Genomic DNA, 20,230 nt, shown 5'->3' with positions numbered 1-20,230 from the left:
GCTAGGGCCCCAGAAGTAGTTCTTGAAGACTGCTTATAGAAGACACAGACCTTAGAGAAGACTTTAGAGAATCCCCAGCAATTAGAATAAAAGCCCTCAACATAAGGGACAGACGATCTGGAGGGTGGCGTGTTGTGAATAGGCTCATACTTCTTCATGCAAGGGTAAGGCCTGTGCCTCTTCCCGTTGCATCTAGGTGGATTTGTGGTGTTGTGGCTAATGGAATAGGATGGAAGTGACGTTTCTAGGCCCAAGCCTCCAGGGGCTTTCCCTTCCTGTCACTTGGAATACTCACTAGAACCTGGCTGTTATGTGAGGAAGTCCAAGTATCCGAGAGGAAAGTCCTCTGTGGAGAGGAACTAAGGCCCCTGACTAGGCAGGTGAGATGGTACATACCTGTAATCCCAGCTATTCAGGAGACTGAGACAGGAGAAACTTAAATTTAAGGCCATTCTGGGCAACTTAGGGAGACCTTATCTTTTTTTTTTTTTTATTGTTTTAGGATCAAATTCTATTATACAAACTCGGTATGTTTTTGGTATGGATTTAGTGTACTGATTTTCATTATGGTAAAAATGCATCATCGTAACATACATGAACAGTAGGCAGTTCAGTAGGGTTAAGTTTATCACAATGTTGTGAAGTAGATTTCCATGACTTTCTCATCCTGCAGAATTGTAACCTACACCTTTGTATGTGTGTGTGTAGGGTGATGGCTACTGGGAATTGAGCCCAGGGTGCTCTGCCACTGAACCATATCCACAGACTTTTTTATTTTTCATTTTGAGACAGATCTCTTTAAGTTGCTGAGGCTGGCCTCAAACTTGGGATTCTCCTGCCTCAGCCTCCAGAGTTTCTAGGATACCAGGAATGTACCACTGTTCTAAGTTCTATACCTTTTGAATAACAGCTCCCCATCCCCTAGCAACCACGATTCTGTTTTCTGCCTTTATGAATTTGACTACTACTGATTAGTTTCCATAAGTGGAATTATATGCTTTGTGTGTCTGGTTTATTTCACTTAGTATATGTCTTCAAGGTTTGTAGCATGTGTCAGAATTTCCTTCCTTTTAAAGCTGAATAATATTCTATTGCATGTGTTTACCACATTTATTTATTTATTAGTTCTAATCAGTTATACATGCCAGTAGAAAGCTCTTCAATTTGTGATACACAAATGGAACAGACATTTTCACTTCTCTGGTTGTGTATGAAGTAGAGTCACACCATTTGTACGATCATACATATACCTAGAGTAATAATGTTCATCTCATTCCACTGTCTTTCCTACCCCTTTGCCCCTTCCACCCTCCCTTTTGCCCCATCCAAAGTTCCTCCAATCATCCTGTGCCTCCCACCCCCCACATAGATTAGCATCTATTTATCAGAGAAAACATTCGGCCCCCTTTTTATGAGATTTGCTTATTTTATTTAGCATGATATGGGAGATCCTATCTTAAAAAACTATGAAAAGGACTGGGTATATAGTTCAATGAGAGAGATCAAACTCCAGCACTGAAAAAAAGAAAGAAAAAGGAAGACCAGTAGTACTTTTCAAAGGTGGTGTCCAGAGGGGACAGAAAGGGTTAATACTCTTTCTTGTTCACTCCCAGTTCTACTCCACCTTGCAGCAGGGCCTCAAACACAGCTTATTTTCACTTTGGGAAAATACTATAATTTGCTGTTTTAGCAAAGCTTTGATACACACTCTTTTTCTTTTTTAATTTATAATGGAGATTGTTCACTATGTCACATTAGCAGGAAAGCCTCGCATAAAATCATAGAAATAGTTGAAGTTCTCTTAAAGATAAATGATAATAACATTGTGGTCAGGCTGAAAAACCAAGCAGGTTCTCTTGTCATTCAAAAGCTGTTTTTTCCCTGCATCTCCTCAAGAGCTTTTATTATTCTTTGTTTTCATTTGGAGTCTAAAGCATTGTTTTCTTTCTCTTTCTTCCATGAGAAGGGATAATCATAAGGCATGATCATGCAGCTTAGATAATGTTAGTAAATAAAAGTTTTAAAAAATATTGAGCAATATTTTCCCAGCATGCAAATCCCAGTTTGGGGAAAAAATTAGGGTCTTTTGGAAGCTGCCTTAACTCTTTGGGGTCTCCATGGTACCATTTGGTAAATGATTGGCTCTGTGCATCAAACAGCACCCTGGTGACCTGAAAGAGTTAAAGCAGTCTCCAGAAGTACCCATTGTGGTCCCAGGAAGGAGCCTGAGCCTTGGGAGATCTGGCTCACAGTACAATTACTGTTCAACTCACAGTGGCCCAATTTGCTTTATTGTAGAGTGCCTCCTGGAGTCCCATTGCTCCAGAGACAATATAGATGCTTCTGAGTCAACTGCTTGCAAATTGGTCTTTGAAGGGTTTGCAAGTGCAGGGAGGAGGCACAGGAATTTGTTAGAAAGACATCATAATAGAGTTTGTGGTCCTGGAGAAGGAAATCATCTTACCTCAGAAATTCCAAGCCCAAAAGACTGACTTTTCCTTTTCAGTGATTAACATGTCTGAGGGACCACTGGTTTCTAAGGGTTAGTATAAGTTCATACATGTGCATAAGCTACTTGGGCATGTTCTACATGTATGAAGTAATTCAATTCTCGATGCTGAGCCTTTATCCTTAATCTGTAGCTCAGCTTGCAAGGTGGGCATAATAATAATATAAACCTCAGTGCTTTGGTGTGAGGATTAGTAAAAATAATGTGTATAAGTGCTTGGCCCAGTGTTTGGCACAAGACAAACACACCATACATTTGGCCTTTGTTATGGTGTTTTGTGGGTTTTGTAATTGTTTTCTTCATTTATTAAACATTTGTTGGAAGTCAATTATGTCCAACAGTGTTTAACTATAACAAAGCATTCTTGTTTTAGCAAAGTTCCAAAGAGCTGCTTTTCTTTTTCATTTATAAAGGGAAAGGTCAACCATGTTCATTCATAGGGTAAAAAACAAAAGAAAAAATTTAGACCCATACAAAGTTTCACTCAAAACATAGCACATCAATACTCGCCACCTAGTTTATAAGAAATTAAACATTCCAGATAAACTAAAGCCCCTGTGTACACATTCTTAAGCCCATTATTGGAGAGGTAACCCCCTATCTTGGATTTGGGATATATATCATTCCCAGCACAGATTCATATTTCTATTAGATGCTATCATTGGATATCCATAAATAATATACAGTACAATCTTAAAGGTTTTTGTAGATTTATACTGTCATGTAATTTTACCATTTGCTTTTTTCACTTGACATCTTTGGGGTTTATCCATGTTGATACATTTGGCTGTATATTTTTGGTACTATTTGGTATTCTTTTATATTAATATATCACAAATTGTCTATGGTCCTCATGATGCATATTAAAACTTTCCCCAGTTTTTCTTAATTACAAATGTGGTCACACAGCTATTTCTTGTCCAGCTCATATACCAGCATTTCTCTAGTTATATAGCTAGCTGTGTGCCCCTTTAAATTTATTCATTTGGGCTAAAAACATATCCAAAAGGGGTTTCCCAAGTTATACTTCTTCAGTAAAGTGTGGGGCCCTCATGTCCTCCTGCATTTGGTATTGTCAGACTTTTCACTTTTACCCACTTGAAAAGTACAAAATATTTCAAGGAGGTTTAAGTTGCATTTTTCTGATCATTCATAATTTACTATTTATTTTATCTTTTATAAAAATTAGGTTCTTTTTTTTCTTTTTCAATTTACAGGAGACTAGATTTCAATCTTTGTCAGTTAGATCCATTGCAAATCTATGCCTTGTATCTTTCCATTATTTATGTATGGTCTTTTAAGGGAGACAAGATTTTTAAAGGATTTTTAAAAGAAGCTTAATGTCACTTAATGTCACAACAAGAAAAACATTATTTCCCTTTGGGACATTGATATTCTCCTTACCTTTTCTAGACAGATGAGCTCAGCTTAGAAAATACCCAGTGAGGTTTCTGGGCAGGAATTAGTTGACTATACGGGAGGTGAGTGGGGACGAGGGGATAACAGCCCATGGAAATTGCATTTCATGGAGGCAGCTGGTTCCAAGAATGTATGCAGCAGCCTTCCCTCCTGGTAGGAACTAGAGATTGGGAATCACCTAGAAGTCAGGTCCTATATGGCCTCAAGGCCGTCCTCCTCATCCGGGACTAGTATGCTCAGCCAGTGACAACGTGATTGAACAAGGAGAAATGGCATCTGCACAAAGACTCTGATGAAAAGCAAACAAAGGGGCAGGGTCACTATAGAAATTGGGAAGGAATTCTGTAAAGGGTCTGCTGTTCCAACCAGAATTTTAAAAGTTGTGACTTTCATTAATAGTATCCTAACAAAAAAGGGAAAGAGTCAACCAGATGAGATAGAAATAGAGAAGGACAGATAAGAAACAAATAAAAAAGAAGAGATTAACAACAACAATTTGGGACTTAGGACTAAATTCCTAAACGTGGAACTAAAGCCAGAAGATTAAAGAATAGAAAGAAAAATTTGATTTCCTAAGAATTTCTGTACAACGAAAACAAATAACACCAAATTAAAAAATTGACAAACTTGAAATAATTGCAGTAGTATTATAGACCAAAAGTTAACATTTATCATTGTTTTATATATATATATATATATTTTTAAATAAATATGAAATTAGTGAAAACCTTAAAGGAATAATAGGCTAAGAATAAAAGCAGGCAATTCGAGAAGCAGGAGAAGCATTTGTTCATTCTAGAGATTTTGATGAGATTTTTCATTAAAGATGAAAAAGCATGAGAATGCACAACATGGATATGGGTATAGAAACCCAGTTCTCTCTCATGGAGCCGGTGGAATCTAATATGGTGACCATTGTCTAGAAAATGAGTTTGTAATATGTACTAAAGCAAAAAAAAAAAGTACACTCTTTAATTTATAATCCCACTTGTAGAATCAGTCTAAAGGAAATAACTGAATGATTTATACTTAGATATCTGTGTAAGATTCAAAAATGATATGCTGTTATTTGGACATGGTTTGAGTGTATCCCTCAAGGGTTCACATGCTGGAAGCTTGGCCCCGTGTGGTGACATCAAGATGATGGAACCTGTAGGAGATGAGGCCCATGGAAAGTAATTAGGTCATGGGGGCTTCACTCTCGCAGGGATGAATGCTGATCTCCCAGAGCGAGTTCTTACCAGAGCACATCATTTAAAGCAAGGAACCTTATATTCTTGTCCCCTTCTAAATGTGGTTGTTTCTCTGCTTCACTACCATGTTGTGACAGAGTTAAGGGGCCCTCAGCAGAGGTCAAACCAATGGGGCCACTTGATCTTGGACTTTCAGCTTCCAAAATCATGGGCTGAATAAACCTCTTTTCTATATGAAGTCCCCAGCTTTAGGTATTTGTTATAGCAACAGAAAAGGGACTAAGACACAGGATAAGAGGAGAATCAGTGAGACTTAGTAATTGACTGGATGAGGGAGGAAGTAGAGGGAGACCTAGTGAATCATTTTTGGGATTTCCACTGGGATAACTGGGCACTTGGCTGGGCCATTTCCTTATAGAAGGCGCATCAGGTTTTGGGGGATGGTGATGGATTGGGGTCTGTGTGCTGGACATTTCAGAAGTATGCATTCAAGGGAAGTGTCCAGAGGCAATGGGATGTGAGGGTCTGGAGCTCAGCTAAAGAATTTGGAGCATGGTGTGGGATCCTGGCTAAAGCTGTGAGGGTGGTGGTTGGGTAGCCTTTTGGAGGCATCTGGGAAAGGGAGTGGAGTCATTGGCTTGTACTGGTCAGAAGGAGGCCAGGTGGTTCTCATGCCTTGCTTGGAGTGCTGATAGCTCTGACTGAATCCTATTTGTTGCACATCAGGCCTGGGAACACTCTGTGGGCATAATCTGCTTTCCCAGTCTCCAAAGGCTAGCAGAAGATGTTTCTGACCAGCTTGCCCAAGAAATACAGAAGGCCCTTGCTGGGAAACCTGCAGGTAAGAGGACAGAGGTGGTGGAGAACACTATGGAGAGCTAAGCTGCCTTTAAGAACCTGCCCAGGGCCTCTCTAAGCCCCTTTGCTTTCTCCTGGAGAAAAGCAGTGTTTGCCAAAGGGCATGATGCCTACTCTGCCCCTGAGTGCCCTAGAGACAGAGGGAAAAACAGGGGAGAAGAGAAGAGGATGTTGGCAGGAGGGAATTCCAGGCAGAAGGATTTGGGCACCAATTTCAGAGATTCTTGTAATGTAAGGCACTGTGGGATGAAGGACCTGGGGTTGAGCACCTGGATTTTGGGGAATCCAATAACCAAGGAGTTTGTTCCTACTCACTGGCGACAGGGATCCATTGATGGTTGTTAAGCAAGCATGGTGGTGTGATCAATGCAGTCCTCCTAGGAAAATAATCTGGCAGACTATACATGTTTGGTATAGATTCAGGTGGCTTTGCGGGGGTGTGGGGAGGAGGCCAGAGTCTTCTGCAGGACCTCAGGCACATCTCATGGGGAGAGGAGGCCCTGGATGGAGGGAAGGTGGTCAGGCAGTCTGCTACAATGCTCAACTGGTGACACTTTCTTTCAGAACAAGCACGAGTGGTGGCGGGGCAGTTGCTGCGGTGCAAGGGGGACGTGGATCGGGATGGCTACTTGCTCTTGAAGTCGGTGTATGTGCTCACAGGAACAGACTCGGTAAGTTCCAGGCTCTTGGGCAGGAGGAAGTCAGGCACAGGGTGTTGGCACATCCCCACAGTGGCTTCCTTTTTTGCAAAACGGACTGTTTCTCCTGTCTTCCCTTCTTTTTACCAAACATGGACTTTGGGGTCTGAAATTCAGGTTTGAATGTTTCCTTTTCAGTTGATAAAATGTGTGTAGCCATGGACAAATGACTTAAACTTGCTGCTACTTGGTTTTGTTTCTAATTTTAGAAGTGGGAATAATCATGCATTTCTTCTAGGGTTAGTGTGGTTAATGACTGATCTTTATTGACTGTAACCCTACATGACTATTACTTGGTGAAGGCTGGATGTGTCCCATGCACACTACCAATTAATCCTCTCAAGGAGCTTGAGTCAGATTATGGGGATACTAGGGTAGCTGTGAGAAAAAGGCTTGAGTCAGATTATGGGGATACTAGGGTAGCTGTGAGAAAAAGGCTTGAGTCAGATTATGGGGATACTAGGGTAGCTGTGAGAAAAAGGCTTGAGTCAGATTATGGGGATACTAGGGTAGCTGTGAGAAAAAGGCTTGAGTCAGATTATGGGGATACTAGGGTAGCTGTGAGAAAAAGGCTTGAGTCAGATTATGGGGATACTAGGGTAGCTGTGAGAAAAAGGCTTACCTGTGTGTACCTTCAATCTACCTGACCCCAGAGTCCCTGCTCTGAGCCATGATTCTTGATTGCTTCCTGATAAACCCAGCCAAAACATGATACACCTGTAGGCACCTGGGCTGTGTGTGCCCTAACCTAACTTGGCTCGTGTGTTCCCACTGTGGGATTCGGATCCTGGAACTTCTTCCCTGAGTGGATCTTGGCTGTGCTCATGTCTTCCCACTGTGGGATTCGGACTCGTGTCTTCCCTGAGTGACTTGAGGATGGCTATTGACCTCTTTAGTGAAAACTGTCCCTGGTAGCTATGACCATTATCAGAAATGGTCAGAGGGCCTGCATGGGCCTGTAGTGGGAGTGGATGTCTTATGCTGGGAAAATTATGGAATGAGATGGGGTGGCTGCTGCCCTCAATGCAAGGGGGACACAGTCACTGGGTGGCATTTGGATCTAAATATACAGGTGACAACCCTGTGTGCAGTCACTGGGATGGGGGCTAGAGCCTGATCTCTGAGGCTAACTAGAGGGGAGGACTTTGTTCCTCAGTATAAATATTTTTGGGGGGTGGGTACTGGAGATTGAACCCAGGGACACTCAACCACTGAGCCACATCCCCAACCCTATTTTGTATTTTGTTTAGAGACAGGGTCTCACTGAGTTGCTTAGTACCTTGCCTTTGCCAAGACTGGCTTTGAACTCACGATCCTCTGCCTCAGTCTCCAGAGCTGCTGGGATTTTAGGCATGCCCCGTCATGCCTGGCTAGTATAAACTTCTCATATCACCTTTAGGTACAGTGGCCTGAAACCCAGAGAAGGGGGTTTTTTTGTTTTGTTTTGTTTTGTTTTGTTTTTTTTTGCCCCTGGGGAAGGCCTCTGTAGACGAGTGGTGATAGAGTCACCAAAGGGCTGGCTGTCCACCATGAGCTGTTGATCCCGAGCAGTTGGTCCAAAGCAATAAGAGAAGTACGAGCTGGCTGTCAGCCTGTGCAGCCTGGAGAGACCAGAGACAGCCACCCCAGGGGGCAGAGCCAACCAAGTGTCACAAGGAGATAAGGGAAGACATTACTTGGCACTGGAAACTTTGAAGGGGGAGATTAGGCTCAGCAGCCTGCATCAGATTTCAGATTCTGCCTAGACTGTATACCCTTCCTTCTCTTTTTGTAACTCACCCACTGTATTGGTCAAGTTAGTCCACTAAATGGGACATTTGCAGACAGCATCCTATAGGTTGCCCCATGTGTTCACATGTGCTTACACATACTCCCTGAGGGGAGCTGCAGGCAGAGCCCAAGGAAGAAAGGCCCCAGGAAACTCCATCAGGTTGGTTTCCATCTTGGCTAATCTCCTGTCCTCCTGGCTTCTATGCGGCTGCCTGGGCTGCTTCCTGGTGCTGTGGTTGTCTGGTTGTCAGTCATCTATTGTGCTACTTTAGGTCTTGGTGGAGTCTGGGATCTGGGTGAGGGGTGGGAAGGCCTGCTCAGGTCCTTACTGCTGGTGTGTGTGCACTTGCTATCAACTTCTCCTCCTTCCTGACCAGGAGGCTATTGCCCACAACCAGCAGTTATGTGTGGCTAGAAAGCCATTGTTTCTAATTTTAAGTCCCTCCCCCGACCCTATCTCTTTCCTCCCTTCCTCCACATCTTGTAAAAAGGCTAACATTTATTGAACACATAGTAAGTGCTATATAAACTTCACCTTCACAGCTACTTAGGTGGGCCCATGATTTCACATTTGAGGACATAGCATCCAGAGAGAAGTGACTTTCCCATGGACCCCACAGATACAGCAGGCCTGAAACAGGTCTGAGCTGTGGATCTGGGGTCACACGTGGTCTTCTCTTGCAGGAGACGCTGGGCAGAGTGGCCGAGTCTGGGCTTCCAGCCCTCCTCCTCCAGTGCCTGTACCTCTTCTTTATCTTTCCTCTGGAAAAGGATGAGAATGATGTTCAAGGTCAGAGGATGTTTGTGCAGGTGAGTGACAGCAGGGACCAAACATGCCCAGGTCATGACCTCACTTTTGGAATCAGACTCTGAGATGCTTCTGGGAGATACTTTTGTCAGTCTCAGCCTTAGTTCCCAAGCTCCTCTGTCATCCCAAAGGCCCAATTCATCTCTCTTCCCCTTTGCTCTGCAATGCCTGTGTAGCTGAAAAAATGGTTTTCTCTTTTACTGTCCCTTATAGCATCCCTGTATCAACATTCCCCTCCCCTGTGTTCTCCCAGAAATGTGGGCTCCTCCCCTTTCTCTGATCACTTCCCTTCTCTCCCCAGTTCCTCCTCTGGTCTGCATTCTGGGGTCCTGAATGAGGGTGCTCCCTGGCACCTGCAGCCTGTTTGATCTAGCACCTTTCTCTCTGATAACTAGCATGCTCAGTCCAACTCACACATCAGCAGCCAACATTTTCTTAGTCATAGGCCACCTGACAATGGAGACTCATTCTAAGAAATAAGTGGTTAGGGAATTTCATCATTGTGCCAACATTGTGGAGTGCACTTACATAAGCCTAGATGGCATAGGTTAGGCACTCCGTGTGACATCTTAATGCAATCAAGAAATGTGGTAAACATGAGATGCATGAGGCTATCAGTGTAACCAGGAAGAAAGTTTTACTTTTTTTTAAGTAAGTAGGAGTACACTCTCAAATAATGATAAAAAGTGTATTATGGTAAGTGCATATATTAGTAACAGTTGTTTATCATCACGATCAAGGGTTTTGTATTGTATAAATTTGTAGTGCCATAATTTTATATAACTGGCAAGTGTAGTGTGTGTGTTTATACCAGCATCATCATAAACATATGAGTAATACCTTGTGCTAGGATGTTATTATGATGTCACTAGGCAACAAGAATTTTTCAGTTCTATCAGTCTAATGGGACCAATGTTGTACATTGTGTCCACTGTTGACTGAAATGTTCTAATGCCGTGCGTGACTGTACTAACCATCTACCTGCCTGTCCATGAGTTTCACGGGGGTCACCTCCATAGCCTTCTCTGCCATCCTAGGATGTGTGTAGAGTTGCCATCCTGAGTCTATAAAGACTAAGGAACTATGAGTAATTGTTGATTCTGGGTCACAGAGGTTGTGGATGGGGCTAGGGTTGGCGTTTGGGGGTCTGGCTTGAGTTCCCTCAGTTATACCTCTAACTATTCTGTGATGTCACTTCCTTCCCTCCTCTCAGAAGATGTCTCGGGCCACTGAGCATCCAGTGGTTTCTTCTTGTCATTTCCTGTCTTTCCCATGCTTCTTCACTTCTTCTCTCCATCCCCTGCTCCCTTCCTGACAGGTTCTGCTTTCTCAGCTTCTGAGATGCTGAGTTCTTCAGAAGCTCTTTCTGTGCTTCTGTCTGAGCAGGGGAATGGTAGGGAGGAACATGTGTCTTGGTGTGTTCAGTGCCTGGGGCAGCAGCTCACACAAAGCAGGTTCTTATGACTTTTCAGTAGATTTCCAATGTGTGTTCATATGCTTTGGACCATTCTCAAAGTTTAATAATCTTTACTGGAGAGCATTGCATGTGTTCTGGCAGATTCTACTGATGCTGGTTATCCTTAACCTGTATTTGTTGAAAGTTAGGCCTCATTTGCCGAAATATGAATCCTATTCTGAGTGATGGCCAGGATGCTGCACTGGGCACTTTAGCAAATCTACTGCATGACTTTTGAATGCTCTGCAGGGAACTCGTGTGACTTCAAGGTCCCTTAGATGAATGCAAACCACAGGTGACAGACTATGCATACATTCCTCAAGACTTTTCATTTCTTCATTTACTGAAATGTTCAGTGTGCCTTCTGGGTACAGCTCTATTCCAGACCTATGGTTTTTGTGGCAAGCACATAATATTTACTCCCATGGGTGATAGAAAAGTGGGGAAGTCAAATGGGGTGGGGAAAACAACCCATTTTTGTAAGTGCTATGAAGGGAATGTCAAGAGTTGTGTGGGGAATGATGGCAGAGGACTGATTTTAGTGGAGAATGCATCAATGGAGACTCTTCTGAGGACATGCCATTTAACTAGAGAGCTGACTGATTCTTGACAGGAGTCAGGATGTAGCCTTGCCCATTTGGGGAGGAGGAAAGCCACGGGAAGAGAGGTAAGAGGAACAGAGAAATGGTCATCCAGGCCCAAGGTGAGAACAAGATGAGAACTTTGGTCACTTGCCTAGTATTAGGCTCTGTAGCCCAGCCCCATGGCTGCTCTATCACATAGCTGGCAGGGGCTATCACATTCATCCTACTGGAAGAGGCTTGAAATATTTCCCAAGCTGGAAGGAGGTCCCGCCAGACCACTGAGAACTCAAGGGAGAGCTGCATTTGATAGTGAGAGAGGAGACAGGCCTGGTTCATGCAGGACTCTGAGAGCCAAACTAAGGTTTGAATTTTATCCCAAATGAATAGGAAGATATGGGAAGTCCCTCTGCTAGCCATTTGGAGACTAGATTAGCAGGGAAAAGGAGCTTAATTTAGAATTAAAGGATAACTAGCTTTCGTGATCTTTCAGAGTAGAGTGTCAACCAGGAATTCTGGAACACCTCTCTTTTTAAATGGTACCAGGCCCTGTTAACGCTATCCCTTAATAGTTGATGTCATTTTTCTGTATTTCCATATAAAAAGACCCTGAAGTTAATCACTTCTCTATTACAGGAGTTTCCCCTTATGTGGTTTCAGTTACTTGTAGTCAACTTTGGTCTGAAAATATAAGGAAAAATTCCATAAACAAACAATTCATGTTTTAAATAACTTTTATTACAGTACATTTCTACAATTTGTTCTACTTCATTATTAGTTATTATTATTTATTTTTTACTGTACCTAATTTATAAATTAAACTTTACTATAAGCCTATATGCATAGGAAAAATACACGTACTGTGGTTCCTTGGTATCCTTAGGGGGTTGTGGTTCTAGAACTCTCCATGGATTCCAAAGTCTGTAGGTGCTTGGGTATCTTATAGAAAATGGCATAGCATTTTCACATAACCTGAACACACTTTCTCTATGCCTGCAATCATCTCAAAGTTACTTATAATACCTAACAATGCAAATATTATATAAGTACTTATTATGCTATATTTTTAGGGAATAACAACAAGAAAAAAATTGAACATTTGCATTTCAGATGCAATATTTTTCACAAATATTTTCTATCCTTATTTGGTTGAATCCATGGATAGGAACCCACAGATACAGAGGGCCAACTGTATATGTAAGGTTTAATACTATACAGGGTTTAAGGTGTCTGGGTGATATCTTAGAATGCATCACCCATGGATAAAGTGCCTACTATATCCTGATTTGGAAAACGTAGCAATCACTTGTGTAGGGATTTAACATTCAGACTTGAGCCACAGCCATGCCCCCTTCCCTAGCTGGCTGGGTGGACCAGGCTGGTCAACAACAGAGATTGACCATAGATACAATCTAGTCCTTTCTGCTGAATATGCCCATCAATGCTCCACAGAAGCAGGGAGCAAATCAGTCATAGAAGGGAGTCTTTCTAACAAGACCTTTCTTCATTTTTCTTTTCTTTTTTCCCCTTCCTTCCGTCCTTCCTTCCTTCATTTTTTTTTTTCAGATGTTACTCAACATTTGCAGTGAGTCTCAGGGTCTGGAAGGATTTCTTTCAGGATGTGAACTTCAGTCTCTACTGATTGCCACCACTTGTCTTCGGGAACACAGCTGCTACTTCTGGAAAGAGCCCACCTTCTGTGTGCTGAAGGCAATCTCCAGGGCTCAAAGCCCCAGTATCATCCAATACCTCCAGGGTAGGTCCCAGGAGACTTTCTTCGAACTCTTGGAGTAAAGACTTAGGGCCACTTTCTACAGTGAGGCCCTGAGATGTTCCTCTGATATCAGAATAAATTTCAGGACCAAAGAAGAGGTGAATGGACAGATATGCCTTGTGGATGGTTCAATAATACTTGGCACCATTTGTGAAAGTGATTGTATTGTTCATCTTGATGCTCCATTAGAGGAGGGAGGAAAGGGGATTTCATTCACCATGCTCATACTATCAAACAAACACTGTAATGGGATCATTTGTATACTATCTCATTTGTTTTTTTGAGATGAATTTTGGAGATTAAGAAAGTGAAGATTAAAAGTGATAGAAGACCTTGTGAGGATCTACTTTTAAACTTAGAGATGTCTGATGATAGCACCTCAGTTTCTGGTTTGAGGAGCACATGTTGGGGTGAAGGTCATAGACTCTGGAACCAGCTAGTCAGGGTGTGTAGACTCTAGCTCTTCTGAATGACCTCAGGCATTCAACCTCTTGGGTGCCTCAGTTCTCTCATCTATAAAATGGGTATAATAATACATAATCTCCTTGGGTTCTTGTGATTCTTCAGTGAGTTGACACACAGAAAATGTTTAGACAGTGCTTGGTGTGTGTGTGTGTGTGTGTGTGTGTGTGTGTGTGTGTGTGTGTGTGTCTATGTGTATAAAATGGATGCTGCATTGGTCTCAGCATCCCATCATCATTGCTTGGGTTTGATCAAAGGCAAGAAGTTGCAGAAGCTAAATCTAGTAGAAATCCTAAGGTCCTCCCCTTAGCATTATCTAACATCCAAGTACCTAGACAAAGCTGAGAATCAAGGAGACCACTGTGACTCCTAGCATGTCAGGGCAAGGTGCAGGCCTCATCTCAGCGGCTGGCCCCTCATAGGGCAGAGAGGGAACCTCCATAGGCTAGTTCCAAGGAGGACATTTTGAGGAAGGTTCACCTTAGCTCACCTCCCACCCACCAAGCAACGTTTTCTCAGTTCCAGCAGCTGAGCACAGCAGCCATGCTGGGAACATGACAGCCCTTCCTTTGGGCTGACCTGCAGGTATGGACTCTTTGGAAGCTAGTTAGGGTCTCAAGATACTAATATCACTTACATGTTCACAAACCCCTGTTCTATGATTTGTTTTCTTTCTGGGGTCTCCTACAATAGGTGGCATTAGATGGTGAGAACCAGTAAAGTCCAACAAGCCTATGTTCTGACTGTAACAGAGTTCCTATAGGACATGTCATCCTAGTTTGGAGATTCAAAGCTCTCTGTGAAACCAGGGCCCAGTGTTAACAGTGGAGGGCTAAGCTGTGTCTCAATAACTCAGTCTCTCTTAGTTCTCCTCACCAGCTAGAATCTAAGTAGCTGAGAAGAGGTTGTGGGCCTTGGGGATCTTGGGTGGGGGTTGTCTCTGACTATGTTGTCCTCTGCCGCCCAAGACAACAACCACTCAAGAAGATTTCACCTAAGTGGGGAGCCTGCCGCCCAGAGCGCTAAGATCAGAACCTCTTTAAGGGAATGGGTGGCTTCTGTGGGCTTAGGGGCCAAGAGGTCGTCAGGAGGGGAAGGTTGGTCTGGCAATTCCCTGACACAGCAGCAACTCTTGGCGCTTTTCTGCCCAATGTGCAGACTTCAGGCGCTTCTGAGTCCTCACTGCTCAGAGACCAAGCATGCATTATCTCATGTTCCACTGGTGTGGCTTTCCAGCACTCAGAAGAGTTTCCATTCAGTGAGACATCCCTGAAAACAGGAATCCATTCCGATGCAAGTCTGAAGGCCTCTCTTTCTGACTCATGTCCGGTCCCTCATGTGGTTAGCATCTTCCTTCTCCCCTGTGGCCCTCACAGCGCTGCTCTAATCCCATGGCTTCTTCACTACCTGAAACACACATCTTTTCCCTCTCTGCTTCCTCATGTATTCACCTATCCTTCTCTCACTTTTAATCAATAATTCCTGCTCAGCTCTCCAAACTCGGCTCCCAACACTGTTTCCTTCAGGTCTTCCAGGACGCTCGGGTCTTGTGTCTTGCATCTTGTTCCTCAGGGACCTGGACTTTCCTGTATGTTGGGAAAGAGGAACAGGGGGCTAAAATTCCTCCCTCCTTTTCTGGGTCACCTGCTTGGCCTGCAGGATTTGGCTTTCATGATGGCCCTTCCCATGGGGGAAGCTTCTCTTTGAACCAAGAGTCAGTAGGACATGTTCTGGATTCAATCTCACTCACATCTGACATGCAGTTCAAAGTGGAGGAGGGTGGCGGGGATAGGGAAAGACTATAGCAGCCAAGCTCTTGCCTCTGGGCTCAGCAGTGCTGTGCTTCCCTCCTACAGCTGCTGACTGTGTCCGGCTCTCAGTTCAGAACCTCTCCAGGCTGGCAGACACTCTCCCACCTCCCGAGGTGAGCGAAGCTGTGAACCTCATCTTGGGCTTTGTGAAGGACTCCTACCCCATCTCCACAACTCTGCTCCTGGAGTTTGAAAACGGGGAGGGTTATCCTCTGTTACTCAAGGTATTATTACGGTAAGTGCCTATGCCTGGTGGCGGGGAGAAATGGGAACATCCCTGCCATGGTCCTTAGAATCATCTGGGATGCTAGTGTGGAAGACAGTTATTGAAGCCCCTCAGCATGTCTTCTGAAGTGTAAAACTCCCCGGAGCATGACCAGAGAGACCCCTCACAGCAAAATAACCCAACATGCAGACTGAGGTGGTGACCACTTCCTTCAAAATCCATGGGCAACAGGGTAAATTTTTCAATTCTGCTTGGTGTCATGCTATTGGCCTGGTTCTCACCTGTCAGAGCCCACATGTCTATGTTGGAGGCTTTCTGGGGGCTGTTGTCGGCTTCCCTACCAGTGTTCTTGGATGGCTGGACATGTGTAGGAGTTGACACCTTGCAGGGGCAGCTCTTGACCAGTGATTGACAGGAGCTGATAGGTAAATGCTCAGCAAAAGTGCCCTTGGGTGGGAAAGCTTTGCACTCTGTGAGTTCCCCAGAAGGACTGACTGCAGTTGCCCAGCGAGGTTCTGGCTCATAATGCTCTCACACTGGCTTCTTGTGCTCCCCTGCCTTGGGTGGCTTCTCCCCTACTGTGTTTTTCTGGGATGTAGTCCCAAATGAAGTACTTCTTTCCCAGATCCTTAAGCTTTGGGAGAACCAAATAAAAACATTGTCCAGCTGGGTCTGGGATAGTGTCTTCCACTCTGAATTGCTATATCATCTTCAGGTTGTGCCTCGAGATTAGAAAGAGCAAGCAATGGAAATCAAGGAAATTCTTTGATGGTTCAAGCTTTTATTTTTTCATAAATTTATTTGTTCTTTTTAGTTATACATAGTTCATTTTGATATAATTATACAAACATGGACTATATTTTATTCTAATTAGAGTTCTATTCTTATGGATGTATATGGTGGTGGGATTCACTGTGTTGTTTTCATATTTGTACATGGCAAAACTATGTCAGATTCCTTCTACTGTTTTCCCTTTGCTTATCTTGCTCCCTCCTCTCCATTCCCCATTGCCTAATCTAATGCACTTCTATTGTCCTCCCACTCTGGTTATTTGTTTCTTGTGGGTTAGCTTCCACCTATCAGAGAAAACATTCGACCTTTAGCTTTTTGGGACTGGCTTACTTCACTTAGCATGATAGTCTCCAGATCCATCCATTTTCTGGTAAGCATCATAAAATCATTCTTCTTTATGGCTAAGTAATACTCTATTGTGTATATATATCACATTTTCTTTATCCACTCATCTATTGAAGGGCACCTAGGTTAGTTCCATAGCTTAGCTATTGTGAATTGAGGTGCTATAAACATTGATGTGGCTACATCACTATATTGTGCTAATTTTTAGTCCTTTGGGTATAAGCTGAGGAGTGGAATACCAGGGTCAAATTGTGTTCCCATTCCAAGTTTTCTGAGGAATCTCAATATTGCTTTCCATAGTGATTGCACCAATTTGCAGTCCCACTAGCGATATATGAGTGTACCCTTTTCCCAACATCCTCGCCAACATTTATTATTAATTGTATTCTTGATATTTGCCATTCTGACTGAAGTGAAATCGATTCTCATTATATTCTCAGTTTTAATTTGCATTTCTCTATTTTGCTAGAGATGTTAAACATTTTTTCATGTATTTGTTGACTATATTTCTTATTCTGTAAAGTGTCAGTTCCTTTGCCTATTTATTGATTGGGTCATTTGGGGATGTTTCTGGTGTTTTTAAAGGTTTTTTTAAAAATATATATCCTGAAAATAATGCTCTGTCTGAGGTGCAGGTAGCAAGGATTTTCTCCCATTCTGTAGGCTCTCTCTTCACACTCTTGGTTGCTTCGTTTGCTCTGAAGAAGCTTTTCGGTTTGATACCATTTCATTTATTGTTTATTGATTTTGCTTCTTGAGCTTTAGGAATCATGTTGAAGAATGGGCCTACATTTTCTTCTGTTATGTGTAGGGTTTCTGATCTAATACCTAGGACCGTGATCAATTTTAAACTGAGTTTTGTGCAGGATGAGAGATAGGGGCTAAATTTCATTCTGCTACTTATGGATTTCCAGTTTTCCCAGCACCATTTGTGAAGAGGCTGTCTTTTCTCTGAGGTATATTATTGGTGCCTTTGTCTAGTATGAAGTAATGTATTTTTATAGATTTGTCTCTGTGTCTTCTATGCTGTTCTATTAGTCTTCTTGCCTGTTTTGGTGCCAATACCATGTTGTTTTTGCTAATGTAGGTGTATAGTATAATTTTAGGTCTGGTATTGTGATGCCTCCTGCTTTGCTTTTCTTGCTAAGGATTGCTTTCGCTATTTTGGGTCTCTTGCTTCTCCAGATTAATTTCATGTGTACTTTTTCTATTTCCATGAAGAGTATCACTGGAATTTTGATGGAAATTGCGTTGAATCTATATAATGCTTTTGGTAGTATGGACATTTTGATACTATTAATTCTGTCTATCCAAGATCATGGGAGGTCTTTCTGTTGTTTTCCTCTTTACTGTTCTGTAATTTTCATTGTAGAGGTCTTTCATCTCTTTCATTAGACTGATTCTTATTTTTTTTTAGATTATTGTGAATGGGATAGTTTTCCTAATTTCTCTTTCTGATGTGTCTTCCTCTGGGCTTTGCTTTGCTTCTCCTCTTTAGGGTGTAGATTACTACTGGACTTCACAACAGAGCAAGGTTTTGAACCTAGAGGGAGTGACTTGGATGAGAGGTACTGAAGTCCCTCAGTTCAGTCTCCACTGGAATGTAATTAAATGGCAATAACCTGAGGGACTTGCTCCAAAGGGATGCTAGGAATAAATGTCCCTCTGTGGGTGCATCACATTTCACATCAGTCTGGACCATGACCAGATGGCTATGGCCACTGTGGTGGTATATGTATGGCATTTTCTACACATTTCTTTGGCTCAATCACAGGTCAACTCTTCCCAGACTTCTTGTAGAAGGCAGGAGGTGGAAATAAGCCTATTGTAGGAAGTGTGGGGAAGCACCCATTTCAGTTTATTGTCTTTCCTCCCTGCTTTAATGGAAGCACCTTTTCCTGTTGAAATACCAGAGGTGAAATGAGCCTGAAGAGGCTCTTCCTCATGAGCAGAGCAAGGTAGCTCACCTGTGCATAAGTAGCTAAAATCAAAGCAATATTCAACCTTATGGTAAGCAGGAGGAAATCTACTGAAACCTAGTTCTTTCTAATGATGTTTCATTGCTCTTTAGAAATACTGACTCATTTTGGAAGTGCCCCTTCTTTGCTCATGCCCTAAGCTTATGTCTTTTGAGAATCCAGCCTAGAAAGCAGCCATTCTCTGAACAGAGTTGTAGTTTTTTACAGGTTCCTCTAGATATTAGTTCTTCCTTATGGGCAAGGAATATGTTCCAAGATCCCAAGTGAATGCCTGCAACTGAATGCTAGATGTACTATTTTTTTCTCCTGTACATGCATACTTATGATAAAATTTAATTTATAAATTGGGTGCAATAAATGTATAACAGCAATAACAAATCCTAAAATAGAACAATTATATGAAAATATACCCTAAGAAAAGGTATTTTAAACTTATGAATGGTTTGTGTCTGGAACTTTCCAGTTAATATTTTAGGGCCATGATTGATCAGGAGTAATTGCAACTTTGGAGTGCAAAACACCAATAAGAGGGGATTATTGTATTCTGGTAGCACTTATTTAGCTGAAGTTTGCAAACATAATAGCATTTATCCAGGATGTTCTCCTTGTCTTTGGTAACATGGTGCCTCTGGCTTAAGATCTTTGGGGTCTTCCCCAATATGACAGATCTGCATTGCCTCTGTCTCCTTGTGAGGAGCACCATGCACAAATGTGGCTGCTCCATGCAAGATGTGCAAGGAGATGGCCTCATCTGTCCCCACAGGTACGACGGACTGACTCAGGGTGAAGTGGACCCCCACCTGGAGGAGCTTGTTGGACTAGTAGTGTGGCTGACAACCTGTGGAAGGTCAGAGCTGAAGGTGTTTGACAGTGTCACTTACCCTCAGCTTGAAGGCTTCAAGTTCCATCGTGAGACTTCTGGTGGGTCCTTCTTGTGTCTCTGGGTAACCCCAATGGAGTCAATGCTGTGCCCTGATAAGTCTATGCAGGCCCCCCCCTTTTCTGTGTTTACCTGTTAAGGTAGGAGAGTTTGATACGGCCATAGCCTTTGGGGAAATGAGCCGTGAGTCTGAAATCTCCCCTTTATACACTTACCCAGATGTGCAACTACAGCTTTTTACAATGAGGAAGTTTGTTTTGTGTAGAACTCAGAAGAAATATTGCTTAATAAAGGAAAAGATTGGAGGAGTTCTCTGATTCCACCACCCACCTCGTGGAGACTCTAATATTTGTGATGAAGTCTGATGACCTTGAATCAACCTCCTAGGATCAGTCAGTGACTTCTCTTCTTAGTACTTTGAGATATGATTCATTAATTGATGAATTCAGTCTGTACACACATGGGTGCCACATGGGTGCCCATGTGAACAGGCCAGGTGCCTGCTTCTCTTTAGAGACCTTGTGCACACACTGAATATATTCTGCTAGAGAACTGTCTGACAAATGCATGTGACACAGCTGTGACATCCCATGGGTCAGTAAGCCCCGCACAGAGGTGCCTGGTGGAAGGTGTTTTGAAGGCTAAGTGTGATTGTTCCAGATTGAAATG

At 42.8% G+C, this 20,230-nt stretch overlaps 1 protein-coding gene across 1 annotated transcript in view; it reads left to right on the top strand.

Moving 5' to 3' along the window:
* Nucleotides 1–20,230, top strand: part of Wdfy4 (WDFY family member 4) — a 271,706-nt gene that overhangs the window by 34,947 nt on the left and 216,529 nt on the right. Inside the window, exons 3-8 of the mRNA XM_078042593.1 lie at nt 5,848–5,962; nt 6,544–6,650; nt 9,132–9,257; nt 12,859–13,048; nt 15,385–15,574; nt 19,445–19,602. Of these exons, the coding sequence (XP_077898719.1) occupies nt 5,848–5,962; nt 6,544–6,650; nt 9,132–9,257; nt 12,859–13,048; nt 15,385–15,574; nt 19,445–19,602 (886 nt within the window). The remainder of the gene's footprint in view (nt 1–5,847; nt 5,963–6,543; nt 6,651–9,131; nt 9,258–12,858; nt 13,049–15,384; nt 15,575–19,444; nt 19,603–20,230) is intronic.

This window comes from Ictidomys tridecemlineatus, chromosome 1 (genome assembly GCF_052094955.1).
Source record: "Ictidomys tridecemlineatus isolate mIctTri1 chromosome 1, mIctTri1.hap1, whole genome shotgun sequence".
Lineage (NCBI taxonomy): Eukaryota > Metazoa > Chordata > Mammalia > Rodentia > Sciuridae > Ictidomys > Ictidomys tridecemlineatus.
The sequence above is the reverse complement of the archived record's forward strand: the minus strand, read 5'-3'. Positions and strand labels throughout refer to the sequence as shown.